Source organism: Phalangium opilio, unplaced genomic scaffold, assembly GCF_054372755.1.
Source record: "Phalangium opilio isolate 3A_F unplaced genomic scaffold, DU_Popi_V2 ptg000209l_1, whole genome shotgun sequence".
NCBI classification, from domain to species: domain Eukaryota; kingdom Metazoa; phylum Arthropoda; class Arachnida; order Opiliones; family Phalangiidae; genus Phalangium; species Phalangium opilio.
In genome coordinates, this window is record NW_028324217.1 from 1,019,835 (window position 1) to 1,036,814 (window position 16,980).

At 33.0% G+C, this 16,980-nt stretch overlaps 3 protein-coding genes and 1 long non-coding RNA gene across 6 annotated transcripts; 2 read left to right on the forward strand and 2 right to left on the reverse strand.

Annotated features, from left to right (window-relative positions):
• Positions 1 to 1,460: 1,460 nt before the first annotated feature.
• On the forward strand, positions 1,461 to 6,254 carry LOC149618173 (uncharacterized). The gene is made up of 5 exons (XM_089855914.1): positions 1,461 to 1,764; positions 2,049 to 2,580; positions 3,434 to 3,592; positions 3,695 to 3,773; positions 4,082 to 6,254. Exons 1-5 carry the CDS (start codon positions 1,580 to 1,582, stop codon positions 4,162 to 4,164), a joined length of 1,038 nt encoding a protein of 345 aa, XP_089712040.1. The 5' UTR covers positions 1,461 to 1,579; the 3' UTR covers positions 4,165 to 6,254.
• LOC149618174 (centromere protein M-like) lies at positions 6,236 to 7,677 on the reverse strand. 3 transcript variants are annotated; one of them, XM_089855915.1, is made up of 4 exons: positions 7,496 to 7,677; positions 7,343 to 7,437; positions 7,021 to 7,270; positions 6,236 to 6,926 (listed from the first exon to the last, which is right to left on the reverse strand). In XM_089855915.1, exons 1-4 carry the CDS (start codon positions 7,547 to 7,549, stop codon positions 6,798 to 6,800), a joined length of 528 nt encoding a protein of 175 aa, XP_089712041.1. In that variant the 5' UTR covers positions 7,550 to 7,677; the 3' UTR covers positions 6,236 to 6,797. The 3 variants fall into 3 exon arrangements, with proteins under 3 accessions (XP_089712041.1, XP_089712043.1, XP_089712042.1); XM_089855917.1 differs by having other exon boundaries at positions 7,513 to 7,644; XM_089855916.1 differs by having other exon boundaries at positions 7,343 to 7,454; positions 7,496 to 7,636.
• Positions 7,678 to 9,533: 1,856 nt separating this feature from the next.
• Positions 9,534 to 14,736, forward strand: LOC149618175 (calumenin-A-like). Its single transcript, XM_089855827.1, has 5 exons — positions 9,534 to 10,538; positions 11,504 to 11,657; positions 13,274 to 13,683; positions 13,752 to 14,084; positions 14,375 to 14,736. The coding sequence occupies exons 3-5, from the start codon at positions 13,278 to 13,280 to the stop codon at positions 14,587 to 14,589; spliced, it is 954 nt and encodes a 317-aa protein (XP_089711953.1). The 5' UTR covers positions 9,534 to 10,538; positions 11,504 to 11,657; positions 13,274 to 13,277; the 3' UTR covers positions 14,590 to 14,736.
• An 833-nt stretch (positions 14,737 to 15,569) lies between these two features.
• On the reverse strand, positions 15,570 to 16,251 carry LOC149618176 (uncharacterized). The gene is made up of 3 exons (XR_016375538.1): positions 16,013 to 16,251; positions 15,847 to 15,919; positions 15,570 to 15,770 (listed from the first exon to the last, which is right to left on the reverse strand). It is a non-coding gene; the product is annotated as an uncharacterized LOC149618176 (long non-coding RNA).
• Between the last annotated feature and the right edge of the window lie 729 nt (positions 16,252 to 16,980).

A 16,980-nucleotide genomic window follows, 5' to 3' on the forward strand; every position in this document is an offset into this window, starting at 1 on the left:
GCATTGCGGTGAAGCATCCTAAGGTCTTAAAGGGGCCATAAGAAATACATAGAAAAATTCTATTTCTAAAAATAGATGTACTTAATCATGAAGCAACTGAGGAGGACTAGGGCTTTTTTTTCTTTCTACCCATAATGCAGTTCGCGTAATTAGAAGGAGTTAATGAAAGTTGTGTAACTATTTTCGGCTGTTTGTCTTCAGGAAGTGACGTAGGGATAATCTTATTATCGTCATAGAAGGAAGATAAAAAACTTAATTACAATCCAGGCTTCAGGGTTAGTTTTCGAAGGTAGTATGTGTTTATCTTCAAGGCCTAGGTCACACATAAGCCGCCCTAAGACCAAGGCTTATTACCAATATTAATCTATACCTCAACTGTTTCTTAACTTTAACCGCGCTTAGGGTTGCCAGTAATATGTGAGAGCTGTGGTATTGCACCCGCAATTGCGCTGGCAACACTTGTCCGCGTACTATCTTTAGATTTCACGATTGCTAATTCAATTTACAATGTCATCATGGAATGATGCAAGGCTTAGAGAATTCCTATTGCCCCGTTTCCATGGCGTGCTGCTAGTTGCAAATTAGGCCTAATTTAACCCTTGGTCACGCGTGCTTTTTTTTGCATACCAGTCGGAATTTGCTCTACCCGTATTATTACTTGACCTTTATTGCTGTAGAGTTAGAATTAGTCAAATTCCTATTGAAACTCCAACTCGTAACTATTGAGTCTATTGACCCTCTATTTTTGGAACGCTAAGCCTTGGTCAGAAAAAAGTTTTATCTATTTTTAACCCTAAATTGGGTTGGACACTCCAGTTTTGTAGTTACTTTGAAGTGTTGATGTCTGGTCAAACATTGATTTTTCTCTCAAAATACTTGACATTTTGGTTTATTTTTTAAAGTTAATTGGGTACTTAAAAGCCTAATAAAGGTTTTTTTCCGATGACCGCTACACTTCTTGAATCATTTTAGTCATTTCAAAAGATTTTACGTCGATTTATTGATTTCTTACGGTGACTTAAAGAAAACATTAGGTTTTTTTATTACGTGTTAATATACATTTTAAATCATTAATTATTTTAAATTTCATAAAATTCCTTATAGTTATGTTATGAATGACCCTGCGTATGAATTTGAATTTTCCCTGACACACCCAGCAGACGTCGCTGTTTAGTGTGGCTATTTATTGACAAATGTACAAAAAGTTTCCAAAAATTGACTAAAACGTTTTACTCAACAATTTCTCGAATTATAATTAAGAAGAAACTTTATTATTTAGTAATAACCTTTATTTTAAAGTCGCTCTTAGTTCAAAAATATTAAAATTGACAAAATATGAATGAGATGACATTTCATCTTCCCTTTACTATTTCCGGGCTTGCCTAATTTGATATTATCCAATCAGCGTTGAGACTCCTTGGCTCCGGTCGCGCGCGCGGGTGAGGTCACTATCCTTTACGAGGCTAGCTGCCAAACGCGTACTTTTAACGCTCAGTGTTTTTTGGAGTAGAGATATCATGCGGTAGAGAGTTTAAAATTAAATTAAATTAATTGGAAAAGTAATTAAAATAATCGAAGTATGACTCTGGATACTTTACACAGCGACTTATTGCGATTAGCGCAAGAGAATAAAATCGAACAATTCAAAGCTTTGGCCGAGAAAATTCAAGAAAATGGAATTTCTTGGAACGAAGTTCACCACCCTAAAAGTCAGGACACGCTTTTGCACGTAGCGGCCCGAGGCGGTGCCGTAGAAATCTTCAAGTACGTTAAGCCTTGGCTTCTTAAAATAGGCCGGGTAATGGCAGTCCTCTGCCTTCGACTGTATTAAGCTCTATAGGCAAATAACATGGGCTGCCACTAGGCCTTGGCTTCCTAAAATAGAGTAATGGCAGTCCTCTGCCTTCGACTGTATTAAGCTCTATGGGGAAATAACATGGGGTGCCATTAGTCTATTATTTCTCTCAAACGGACAGTTGTAAACTTGTAATTTTAAATTAATTAATTAATTAATTAATTAAACTCTTTATTTAAATTATATTTAACAGAATGATGAAGGAAGATAACAATAATAGAATGAATTTCGAGCAAGCTAACTTTGATGGGAAAAGACCATTGCACGAAGCGGCTCAAGCTGGACAATTAGAATGTGTCAAATACCTTCTGGATCAAAATGTCAAGGTTGATAGCTTGAAAAGAGCCGATTGGACACCCCTGATGTTGGCTTGTACAAAAAACAACCTGTCCATCATTAAGGCGTTGATTAACGCGGGAGCCGATCCCTCGCTGCAAAATAAAGATGGCTGGAATTCATTCCATTTGGCTTGTCGAGAAGGTCACCTGGAGATTGTCAATTATCTGCTGGATTTGAATAAAGGGTTGTGGAAAACGGTCAGTAAAAATGGGAGGACACCCTTGCATACTGCCGCTCTGCATAAAAGATTGGAAACTGTGGAAATACTTCTGGGGAGAACGGAGATTGATAAAGATGCTCAGGATAATTGCGGAAGTACTGCCTTTATGGATGCAGCCAGGTCTGGAAATAAGGAAATACTCTCTCTACTCCATAAGAAGTTTAATGTAAGTAATTATTTTAATTATTTACTTTTAATGTTGGTTAAGTTTATGTTAAAATAATAGGGGCATTTTAATTTTGATTTAAATTAACATTTTAAGTTGATTTAACATTGAGACATTTTAATTAAGGTTGTTTTAATTTTGATTAACTTTAAGTTCATTTAAAATAATTCATTTTAATTATGGATGTCTTAATTTTAATTAACTTTAAGTTGATTATAAAATGGGTATTTTAATTATTTTTGTCTTAATTTTGATTAACTTTAAGTTCATGTAATAAAAGGGGATTTTAATTTTGATTAACATTAAGTTGATTTAAATAAAATGCATTTTAATTAGGGTTGTCTTAATTTTGATTAACTTTAAGTTGATTTAATTGGGGTTGTCTTAATTTTGATTAACTTTAAGTTGATTTAATTAGGGTTGTTTTAATTTTGATTAACTTTAAGTTGATTTAATTAGGGTTGTCTTAAATTTGATTAACTTTAAGTTGATTTAATTAGGGTTGTTTTAATTTTGATTAACTTTAAGTTGATTTAATTAGGGTTTCTTAATTTTGATTAATTTTAAGTTGATTTAATTAGGGTTGTCTTAATTTTGATTACCTTTAATTTGATTTAATTAGGGTTGTCTTAATTTTGATTACCTTTAATTTGATTTAATTAGGGTTGTCTTAATTTTGATTAACTTTTAGTTGATTTAATTAGGGTTGTCTTAAATTTGAATTTGTCGTTCACATAAAAAAGGGGAATTTTAATGGCGAATTTTTCTAATTTTAATTAACTTTAAATTAAAATAAAAATCCACATTTTAATTTTGAAATTAATAAATTTCTTGTAATTTTGTTTAACTTTAGGTGGATGTAACGAAGAAGGATGTAATGGGTCGAAACTGTCTGCATATCGCGGCTCAAGCTGGTGCTTGCAAAAACATCGAGTACATTATCTTGAACAAACTGGTGGACAAAAACGCCACCTCCGAGTGTGGACACACCCCCCTCCATTTAGCCGCTAAGGTAAGACAATCTACAACTGTTTACAAATCAAATTGCTCCAATTGCATTTGCAATTCTGTTTTTACATTGTCATTTAATTAACAATTTAATTACAATAATTAGGAGAATCAAAAGGAGGCAGTTGAAATCTTGCTGAATATGGGTGCTGATATCCGCATCAAAGATTTCAAAGGCAGACGAGGCAAGTATCTTAATCTCTCTTTCTTTGGGTTTTTCATCTTCTTAACCGTCCCAGAACGATGGGGGGCGCGTGTAAAACGTCGCAGAACGATGGGGGGCGCGTTTAAAACGTCCCAGAACGTTGGGGGCGCGTTTAAAACGTCGCAGAACGATGGGGGCGCGTTTAAACCGTCCCAGATTGATGGGGGCGCGTTTAAACCGTCGCAGAACGATGGGTGGGGGAACTTTTAAAACATAGCCCATGAAAGATCAGTCTAGTTCTCTCTCTTTAACCTCGAATATATTGTTTTTTAAATCAATTGTGAACAGCATTTGACATCGCAGTTGGGGCTGAGCATTACCAGTGTGGTCTTTTGCTCAAAGAAGCCGAGAAGTATTTTGTAAAAAAATAATTTCTTTCTTATAAATCACACGATGTTGGTTCATTCGTAAAAAAAAAACCAAAAAGAGTAACAAACAAAGGAAAAAAACAAATCAATATAATATTTTTTTTTGTTGGTGAAATTGTACAAGCCCCGCCCCGCCCCCTTTTTGAATGTTGCCAGCACCGGTGGTTCCTCCCGAAATTTAACAAAATAATATAGCTTTAAAATAACAGGGATAAAAAACTCAAAGTCGCCGCTAAATGCTTAAATATTTATATTTTTCTGAAACAAAATAAATAAGTAAAATAATCGTGAATAAATTAAGATAAGCGGCTTATAAATGATAATTAGGAGAAGGGATTTTAACTCCCCCTCTACTTCTAATTAGCATAAAAATATAATAATAATATATGCACCTGCGCATTGCATTTATAAAAATTAAAATAAAAAATAATATATTTAAATTAAAATAAATAATTAATGACGACCTTAAAATAAAATAAAGGCTAAAAAAATCATACTTTAATAATTAATTAAAGGAGTGATTTGAGCTTAATTTCTAATTAAAAAAAAATTAGAATAATTAGTATAGATCATTCCTTTATTATTATTAATTAAAAGTTACGAGGGAAAAATTAATTCAATTGGCCTATTTTTAATTTTATTTTTAATCTGAAAATTAAATTAAAAACAAATTAGATTAAAAACTTAAAGGAAAGTTTAAAAAAACAAATTAAGAAAAACCAAAAAAAAAAATATTCTTTAATTGTGCCTTAACGAAGAAACATAATTACAAAATCGCAAAACACTAATTACTATTAATTACTAAAGGTCTATTCTAAAGGTGAGTAACGGAATTGGTATCTCTAAAAAAATTAAAAAAAAACATGGGAAAGTTAACGAAGAAATTAATTATTTTTAAATTTTAAGTTAACTTTAAATTAAATTATATTTTACTTTTCCTTAAATATGGAATAAGATAACTCAGTACATGGCAGCTTTTATGTACAAAAAATATTTAAAAAATAATAATTAGTTTAATTAATGTGTAAATATTTGTTTGTTTCGAAGTAGTTTAGCTAATTAATAATTAATTAAAATTAGAGAGAATTTAACACCTGATGCCCCCTGAATTTAGATGTTCGTGACGCTAGCTAGTCAATAGTGTAGAAAGAAATTAAACTTAATTAAACTTAATTGAGCAGTTTTAAAACAACAATTTAAAGCTTAATAGATTAGTCTTAGCGCCTCTAGTCTATTAAATTAATTAAACTGTTTAATTAATTAATGTGAATTATTCGAGCTTGGATTTGAGCTATTTTGGGTTTGGGGTTTAATTATAGTTATAGTTAGCTTTAATATTTAACCATGAAGGGGAAATTAATTAATTAATTAAGTTAGAAAGGTCGCAATTAGTAAAGCAATTAAATTAACGTTTAATTAATTAATTAATTAATTAATTGATTGATAAGATAGCCAGTTCTTGCCTCGGGTTCGTCTATAGCTCAAATTTGTCAAAGCTCCCACTTTAATTAAGAGCCTTTTTCTCGAGTTTATAAGAAATGAACGAAAACAGTGACACAAAACCCCCGTTTTTGAATGTGATAAAAATAATATAAATTAATAATATTTAAGTGTAATAGTTTTTTTGAGCATGATGTTAATGTTAATGTAACGTTTAATGTTGTAAGTTTTATTTTAGAATTTTTTTATTTTTAGGTTTAATTAACCTTTAACTTTAGTCTTTAACCCTTTCTTTTTACAGTTGTTTTATTTTTAAGCTCTAAACTTTTGTATATTTTAAATAATTAATTTGTTTTAACTTTTAAAATAATTCTTCATTAAGTTAATGTAAGATCTGATTAATATTATTTAATATTTTTCTTTTGTGTTTATTAATTAGTGATTTATTTAAACTAATTAAAGCTATTTTAATGAAGTGTGAAGCTTAAGAAGATAAAATAAAAAAACCACGACAAAAAGCTTGAAATTTAATTTATCAAAATAATTAAGACGGAGAAATTTAAATTAATTCTCTCGTTTGTTTTTTCTTTGCTGTGACTTCAGGAAAAAAAAATGAAATAAAATAAAATAAAACTTTCTGTAGTTTAAAAAAACACGTCAAATTTTATTTCAAAATAACATTATTTTGTTATTTTTACAGCAGACGACGCATTTCTATAGCAATTTTCTTTAAAAAACAACATTTTAATTTACAATTTTTTTAATTTTCTTCAAAAAACAACATTTTATTTTACAAATTTTGCAATTTTCTTCAAAAAACAACATTTTATTTTACAAATTTTGCAATTTTCTTCAAAAAACAACATTTTATTTTACAAATTTTGCAATTTTCTTCAAAAAACAACATTTTATTTTACAAATTTTGCAATTTTCTTCAAAAAACAACATTTTATTTTACAAATTTTGCAATTTTCTTCAAAAAACAACATTTTATTTTACAAATTTTGCAATTTTCTTCAAAAAACAACATTTTATTTTACAAATTTTGCAATTTTCTTCAAAAAACAACATTTTATTTTACAAATTTTGCAATTTTCTTCAAAAAACAACATTTTATTTTACAAATTTTGCAATTTTCTTCAAAAAACAAAATTTTAATTTACAAATTTTGAAATATTCTCCTTAAATACAACATTTTATTTTATAGTGGCGACATTTTTAACATAGTTTTTAAAAGCGGAATATCTCAAACCAGGTATGAAACCCATTTGAAGCATGGCTAACTTAACTAATCTACGAGTAGTTTCAATCCAAATACCGTCATCCTAAATTTAAACATTATTATTCATTCAAAATTAGTTAATAACTAAGTAAGATAAGGAAACAAATCATATTTAAATCAGTGTTAAAAATATTTACGTGTTCGCAATTAATCAGGGGGCAATTCCATTTCTTTCCTAGTGCCTTTAGCTCCTCGTAATCGTTAACTCTAGCGTGTAGGTTTAAAACCAGGAAACAACAAGCGCCTTTGGCAAAATATTCAGTGTCCATTTCGGAGAGAGATACCTCTAATCTTTTATTTTCGCGTTTATGACTCGCGTCAACTAAGAAGACGATAAAGTTGGAGTTGATCTTTGTTACGTTGTTGGGAAGAACTTCAACTCCGTGCCTAATCATGTACTCCAAAGTTGTTGTGAGTCCGTTTTTTTATATAATTTATTTATTAATTATTCATATTTACACTCTGATAATTGGTCCCTGCTTATAATCTTTCAAGCTACACATTACGATAGATTTTGCTAGTTTTTCTCGAACTTTAGCATCATTTGAAATGAGCTGTAATTTTGCCAAAACTGTTAGGGTTAAAGTGTGCCTAAACCTTTCTTAAACTTACTAGAATGTTAAATTCACCCGGCAATGATTCGGTGTTGTGCTGAAAAGCTGCCATACTTCAGTTTTAGTTTTAATTTTTACTTAGTTAAATATTTTATTTCGATTAATATTAAAATAAAGTATTATCATAAATTATTATGAAGCCGGTGCTGACTTTATAATCCCGCCAAAACGATCCGTATGATTACTATAAGCCAATGATAAACGTTTGCCGTAAGCGGACGATGAAGTACTCATGACGCAATTTATTTTCAGCCAATAAAAAAGATGCGCGCCATTTTCGAAAAAGAAGTTATACAACGTTTGCCTACACGTCATACAAAACACCTAAAATAACTACGATTTTCAAAAACGAAATAGGCCTAATGTATTTTACTAATAGTTATTGTATTTCTAATGTAGTTTATAATAATAAACGCGTTTCTTACGTAGATTATAATTAGATAAAGTGTTTCTTGTGTAGTATATTATTAATTATTTTATTATTGTTTTATTTGTTGATTTATTGTGTTTTATTATTGTTTTGATTTATTGTGTTTTATTAAAGTAGCTTAATATAATAATAGTCGGAAATTGTATCATATTCCAAAATGAAAACAAAATGTGAAAGAACCGATATTTTATTACATTAACCATAAGTTTATAAGTGATATGTTCCATAAGTATGACACTGCCAATACTTCCTAATGCTAGACACTTACTGAGAGCTACAAGAAATTACTTTATCCATTGAAAATATATGCATACAGTATCAAAGTTATAATGAATGATAGCACATTCTTGAAAAGTATTTTAATTATCAATAAATCCGAATGTAACAAATGGAATTATATTTTGAAATAAAATATTGCATTATTATTTATAAGTCTGCCTGATAAATTTATTTTTACTTACTTAGGTATAGAAACTCGATTCATACCCTCTGAATTAGAGTATGATGAAAGTGCTTTCTCAACATAATAGAGCGATGAATCGAATATGCTGACATGACACACTCTTAATAATCAGAACAAATGACTTTTTCCAATGAAAATTCTGAATACAAGTATCAATGATAGGCCTAATGAATGATTTTACTCAAAGTGATTTGGACTGATGCGTGACATAGCAGCCACGCAAAACGACACAAACTAATGTTGAATTAGCTAGTTCTGGTTACATAAAAGTGTGTTTGTTCATGTGTGTGGTAGTGAACGGATTAACCATACTCGGTCACTATGACGTCAGATTACGTCACCTATGACGTCAGATTACGTCACTTATGACGTCAGATTACGTCACTTATGACGTCAGATTACGTCACTTATGGCGTCAGGTCACGTCATTTATGACGTCAGATAACGTCACTCATGACGTCAGAACACGTCACTCATGACGTCAGAACACGTCACTCATGACGTCAGAACACGTCACTCATGACGTCAGAACACGTCACTCATGACGTCAGAACACGTCACTCATGACGTCAGAACACGTCACTCATGACGTCAGAAACGTCACTCATGACGTCATGTCACGTGACCTATGACGTCATGTCACGTGACCTATGACGTCAGGTCACGTGACCTATGATGTCATGTGACGTGGCCACACGTCACAGAGGTTATTGACTTGTGACGTCACGATAGATGTTAATAATGATTATCCATTCAATTATCATTCATTTAGGCCTAGCGTTTATTACAGTAGGCCTAGCGTTCATTAATGTAGGCCTAGCGGTGTTCAGCTATTTGAATTTCGTGCCAAGGACACGAGTCACACGACCCATCCGAGTCCGCGATCGGCGCTTTTAGCGCCCCCGACGTAGCAAATTTACTTCGTAGCTGGAAGTTGCAGCCGAACTCTTTCTTTGCCACGAACCGCCGACGAGGTCACATAGGAAAATCTTTCCCGCTCTGCTGACGTTGGAAATTTACAATGCAGCCGGATCATTCTTCTCCTGGAAGCCGTCGAGGAGGTCGCTTGGGAAAAACCTTTGCAGCTCAGCTGATCGTGACCCGTTTGAAGTTGATTCTTGATCGTTCCGCCATTACGATGCATGCTGAATTCGAAGCTCTTCAACATACTTGGCCGCCATTGCTTGGGTGACGTGGCCGGATATGACGTCATGGGTGACGTGGGCGGATATGACGTCATGGGTGACGTGGCCGGATATGACGTCATGGGTGACGTGGGCGGATATGACGTCATGGGTGACGTGGCCGGATATGACGTCATGGGTGACGTGGGCGGATATGACGTCATGGGTGACGTGGGCGGATATGACGTCATGGGTGGTTGACGTGGCCGGATATGACGTCATGGTTGACGTGGCCGGATATGACGTCATGGGTGGTTGACGTGGCCGGATATGACGTCATGGGTGGTTGACGTGGCCGGATATGACGTCATGGGTGGTTGACGTGGCCGGATATGACGTCATGGGTGGTTGACGTGGCCGGATATGACGTCATGGGTGGGTGACGTGGCCGGATATGACGTCATGAGTGACGTGGCCGGATATGACGTCATGAGTGACGTGGACGGATATGACGTCATGGTTGACGTGGGTGGATATGACGTCATGGTTGACGTGGCTGGATATGATTTCATGGTTGACGTGGGCGGATATGACGTCATGGTTGACGTGGCCGGATATGACGTCATAGATCCCGTTACAGGATATGACGACATAGGTCACGTGACCGGATATGACGTCATAGTTCACGTGACCTGATATGACGTCGCAAGTCATTTGAATCAACTTTCTATACATTAGCCACTAATTAAAATCAGCAAGCTTACAAGAAAATATAATTTTGTCACGCAGTCTTAAAAATATTGATGCAAGTGTTTATTTCGAAATATATTCCATCAGATACATTCGATTTTATTAAAAATTAATAATTAAAATACTTTTCTTTAATTTTCATTGGAAAAGGTCATTTGTTCTGTTTATTAAGAGTGTGTCATGTCAGCATATTCGTTTCATCGCTCTATTATGTTGAGAAAGCACTTTCATCATACTCTAATTCAGAGGGTATGAATCAAGTTTCTATACCTAAGTAAGCTTACGAGTGAAAATAAATTTATCAGGCAGACTTATAAATAGTAATGCAATATTTTATTTCGAAACACATTCCATTTGATACATTCGGATTTATTAATAATTAAAATACTTTTCAAAAATGTGCTATCATTCATTATAACTTTGATACTGTATGCATATATTTTAATTGGATAATGTAATTCGTTCTAGCTATCAGTGAGTATCTAGCATTAAGAAGTATAGGCAGTGTCATACTTATGGAACATATCCCTTATAAACTTATGATTAATGTAATAAAATATCGGTTCTTTCAAAAATCTTAAATTTTTTTTATTAAAACCAAAAATTTTTCAAATACAATAAAACAATAATACAACACAATAAATGAAACACGTTAACTAATAATAAAATACAATAACTAATAATAAACTTCTTTTGAAACACGTTAACTAATAACAAACTTCATTTGAAACACGTTAACTAGTTTATTATAAGTTACGGTGTTTCTAATGTAGTTTTTTATTATTATTTAACGAGTTTCTAATAAAAATAAATAGAAAAACATATTGAACAAAATCTTCTTTGTAGTTATCCTGAAACAATAACAAAGAAAATATTCAAGCATTAATTTCAAGCATAAGTAGAAGAACTTAGAAACCAGTTTATATTTTTGGTTCTTGGTTCAAACCGAGGGGGTAGACACTTGAGAACTCAGGTGTACAATATGTCTTGAACTCAATGTACTGTCAAAGCTGAACTCTGAGTTCCGAAGGCTTTGAACTCAATGCACTGTCAAAGCTGAACTCTTTTGAACTCAGGTGTACACAGAGATCCAAAGTGTCTACCCCCTCGGTTCAAACGAATTCAGTCTAGCGTTGCAGGAAGACTTGCCGCGTGGCAGCCAGGGCCTTATTCATCTAGCGAGAAATTATTATTTTTTTTTTCCTAGTTTCTTAAACCTAATTCCAATTCTTTCAAGAGTTCAAACACCTTGGTGAGTACCGGGCCGGCAGCCACCACCAACATCTTCAAGATCTCGGCGAATCCACGTTCGTCAGACTCATTTTAAAAGCAACACCGGTTCAAACCTGGTCAACCAACCTCCGCTCCGCTCCGTCCCTTGCTTCTACTGACTGTAAGTACTTCAAATTAATTTATACGTGATTAGTGTTGTAATATTGTAATTAATTAGTTCTGTTAAATTTTTATAATTTAATTTTGTCTGGAGATATCTCTAAAATAAATTTGTTTAAGGGGGTTACGCGAGAAAATTGAAATAACTTGGTTATTTTATTGAGTTAGAAATTTAATGATTGGGCGTGAAGTAACTTTGATTAAGATCGGTTTTCGTGAAATGATTTTGATTCGGGATCTTATCTCGTGAAATTCGATATGAAATTAGTTGTATTCAGCTCGTGAAATTTTTAACTTGAACTCGTGAAAACTGACTCGAGATCACTTCGTTATAGTCAACTCGAAATCATTTGAATTCGAATTGGGCCTTTGAATTGACTCGAAATCACTTTAATTGAGATGATGTCTCATGAAATTACTTTAATTCGGATCACATATCGTGAAATTACTTAAATTTGGAACATAGCTCGTGAAAACTGACTTGAAATCATTTCAATCGGGATCATAACTACTTAAAACTGACTTGAAATCACTTCAATCGGGTAAAATTCAAAGAGATTTTTGAATTCGGATCGTGTTCCAGTTAAATCTTATCATATCTTGGTATTCTCATCAAATTCGACACGATTTAAAAAATTTTGATAATCTAGCTTAAAATTGTAATAAAATAAAACTGAATTCGCTAGTCCTAAAAACTAGGGAGTCTGAACTTCCTATTCCGAACGTGTAGGTAGTTTACAAACTAGTTAGTTTTAGAACACGGAAAGTAAATCCTTGATAACCTTGATAAACTTCAAAATTCTGGGATAGTTTTTATAAAAATAAGGTGAAAATTTGGAAATTGGAATGCGGAAATTTAACCCAAATCAATAAGAAATACTTTAAAGAGATCTGAAATATTTGTTAGTATAGTCTTTGATATGCCATAAAAATTCTCACCGCCAATAAGTTTCTTGAAGAATACAAGAGGTCAACGCCTTGTGAATATGAATTTTCCTCTTTCAACGTGGACCACCAATCTTTCGCGTCTTTAAAGCTAGAAGCCAAATTTTCTTCAAACCTTTAACGATAAAAAATACAGCAACTTGTTTATAATTTTAATTTAATATAAAAACTGCTAATCTGAAAGAAAAAAGCAACATTAATTACCCAATAAAGTGGACTAGATTTAAAATTACTCATCATTTATTTGACCTCCAAACAAATTTAAATAAAAACCACCGTATTTAAAACCGGTTTTTCATGGTAATTGAGGGTTTTTCCCGACGTTAAACCTGATTACTTATTAAATAAAAAAATAGAAATGTAGGACGGTAAAATGCCCTTGTCGAAGACAGTTTTAAAACCAGTATTTAAAGCATCTTCTAAATAAAACAAGTTTGAATTGATGATGTACGTACATTGCATGGCCATTTATCTCGCGGGTCTTTTTGTAACTTCTTCGTGGCACAGACGAACTAGATTCAGACAGAACGTTCTAATTAAGGACCACTCATCATTACCCTAATTTAATTTCCGAGATTTAGAATTAGGCTTAGTAATTGAAGATATAACCCAAATCAGAGTCTGAAACAATATCCTTGAATTCACTATTACATTTTTTCATAAACCTCGCAGAAGGATGCGTTTGAACTGGTCACCACTTATGGTCCTATGGACGGCTTTATGCCTAGTCAATGTACTCTGCGATGAAACCAAAGCCGAGGCCAAGAAAGACGGTGGTAGTACTGAAGAAGAGGACCCGACACTCTTGAAACAGGCGCCAACTGAAGAGGTCAAACGGAGGATGGCTCATCTGGTTGAGGAATACGTGGACAGGGACAAGGATGGCTTCGTTTCCATAGAAGAACTCAGAGACTGGATTAAAGGAATCCACGAAGCCATGACGCTTGACAACGTCGAGCAACAATGGTCTTATTACAAGCCGGATGTTAAGGAAAGCAAAGAAACGTGGGACGGATACAAACCGGAAGAACAATGGTCGCTAAGTTGGGAAAAATACAAGACGATGACTTACCCTGAAGATGGTAAGTTTGCACTTTAGTTGTTTACCTACGTATCTCTAGATCTTGACGCGTTGTTCCTCCATGTCCAGGTAGCGCGACTGAAAGCCCAGTAGCTGGTATGAGTCAAAAGGACCTCCTGGAACGAGCGGAACGTCGCTGGAAATTGGCGGATGCTGATAAGGACAATAAACTTAGCAAGGAAGAATTCCACGCTTTCTTGCACCCTGACGAATTTGACAGGATGAAGGAACTCTTGGTGACCGAAGCCACGGAAGACATGGATAAAGACAAAAACGCCGATGTTTCACTGGAAGAGTACATGGACTACATGAAGAAAATGGCTGGAGCCGAGAAAGATGACCCACAATGGGCACCCGCTCAACAAAATCAATTTACAAGTTACTTGGACAAAAACAAAGATGGTTAGTATAGCATCAATTTATGTTATTTACCGGTGACCAACTATGGGGAGGTCATAGCTCTAGCTTAACACCACTTCCAGGGAATTCCCTTGAGTATGTCATACCCTAAATTATCCTCTGTCCAACGATACTAAATACAAAGCACTTTAAAAGACCATAACTCTATATTAACATCACTTCCAAAGAAACCCCTTTAGGCTATGATACCTCTAATTATACAAAATAAATTCCTTAAGATATTTTTAAATAATAATTACAATAACATAACATTAATTTGCATAATGCCTTAGGTTCCCTCAACAAGGAAGAGATGAAAGAATGGATCTTACCTCCTTACGATCGAAGTGATGCCGAAGCCTGGAGGCTCATGTCTGTGGCCGATACGGATCAAGACAACAAATTATCAAAAGACGATATTCTAAATCAATACCAATTTTTCTTGGTACTTCAACCACCAGAATTTTGGGCCGTAGGCGCCGAAAACAAAACGCACGATGAATTTTAAAGAAAAAGGATGAAACTGTACTAAATTGGGTTCTGTTCCTGTTTTTAATATCATAATTTTTTTGTTTATTCTAAATTCAATAATGACCTACTTAGCAAATTGAAATTACCTAAAACAGAAGTCGATTAAATCCGAAGTTAGCGAGCCCAAAGCGTTACTGCCAAAAACATAACGTTACATAGTTAGACTGTAGAAACCAAAACTAAGTGATAAAAGGCAGTTATGCCATGCCATACCAAGGGAAGAGGCAAGTCGTAGAATACAATAGAAAGCGCAGTTTAACTTAAATTAGCATAGAATAACTGGTTTTTCTATGACTATTATAACTTCGGTGTTAATCGACTTCTGTTTTCGTACTGGAACATAATGAAACCCAGTTTAGAAGGAAGGGAGGGTGACGTGCATGATAAATTGGTGTTCTTAATATAGATGTTATATATTTTTGATACTGGTGCATTTACAAAGGTATTATTTAGTTATATTTTAAAACCTCCTTCGGGGTGTTTTGGGGAGGCGATTGTATTGTTAAAACCTCCTTTAGGGTATATATTTATGTATGTAATGGCCCTTCAGAGAGAGGCATTAAAATGTGATATATAATATATGAGGTTAAAATAAATATATATAATTATAACTATATTTTTCATAAATATAAATTCGATAATACATTTCTGGATATTTGTATGTTGTAAATATATATAGAACTAAAAATAAATAAATAAATAAATAAAATGGTGGATCCAAAAATAAACTAAATAACTCTGAAATTATTTCTTAAAGGGAGGGTGAAGTGATTTTTTTATCACTAATTATAAGACCTATCCATGAAATACCTCCGAATGATTTTAAAATTTAAATTAGTTTCAGGTTTCATAGATTTATATGAAATTTGTACCTTTGACCTATCGCGTAACGCATTACCGTCTTGCATAGCCAACTAGATCACGTGCTACGTGAGATTTGATAAAAATGGCGCAATGTCTTAATCATATGGTGGTTATTTAATTTAAATCAAATTAAATTACAACGCAAGTTGACAAGATTTAATTAAGTTAAAATATTAATTAATCTTTATTCCAAGACGCATTCGCAGTGTCTTAAGACGTAAGGTTCATCGCACCAAAGGTCACAACCTCTTCGAACACGTGATTGAATTAATTCCAAATTATCCGATAACGCGGCTAAAATTAATTTAGTTAATTACAACACCATCACGAATTAAATAGACCGCTCCATTTAATTAGGTTTAGTAATTACCCGAGAGGGCGTTTAGCACCATCATGGCGAACACCAAAGAAAACAGAAGTAGGGTTACGCCTCTCATTATTTTCTAAATGTAATTAAAACTAATTAACTCAGTCTATATTAAAAACTGTTTTAAAATTTAAATCTGATGCAAATTAATTAAAATTATAGTACTTACGTGTTAGGATACCTGAAGCTTCAACGGGTTAATGTGAAGTTAAAGTAGAATTCAGGTGACTTTAAGGAAATAATTTCAAGGTCATTGAGATTAATCAACTATACTAGCTACGTGTAATCTTCAGTAATATCTCGTAACAGCTGCGGGTTTCCTATGAAAATTTGGTTATAAAACTTGGTTGGTATAAGGAACTGTGCTTAATTTTGATTATGCAATATCACGCAATGTTAGTTATCAATTACACTTGTCAACCGTAAAGATACGCGACGCCAGGATTTTTTTCAATGGGAAGATATCAGGTTGAATATCTTGTATGATCCAATGTTTTAAGTAAGTATTTAAAACTTAATTTTGGAGGTTTTTTTTTTTTTGAAATGTTGGCCAGCTACTGAAGAAATGATTTTAAACTTTTAATTACCCGGAATTTTGAGCTATTATTATCCAGGGTTTTGAGCTTTAAATTACCCAGAATTTTGATCATTTAATTACCCAGAATTTTGATCATTTAATTACCCAGAATTTTGATCATTTAATTACCCAGAATTTGAGCTATTATTATCAGCATTTGAGCTATTATTACCCAGAATTTTAATCATTTAATTACCCAGAATTTTGATCATTTAATTACCCAGAATTTTGATCATTTAATTACCCAGAATTTTGATCATTTAATTACCCAGAATTTTGATCATTTAATTACCCAGAATTTTGATCATTTAATTACCCAGAATTTTGATCATTTAATTACCCAGAATTTTGATCATTTAATTACCCAGAATTTTGATCATTTAATTACCCAGAATTTTGATCATTTAATTACCCTGAATTTTGATCATTTAATTACCCTGAATTTTGATCATTTAATTACCCAGAATTTTGATCATTTAATTACCCAGAATTTTGATCATTTAATTACCCAGAATTTTGATCATTTAATTACCCAGAATTTTGATCATTTAATTACCCAG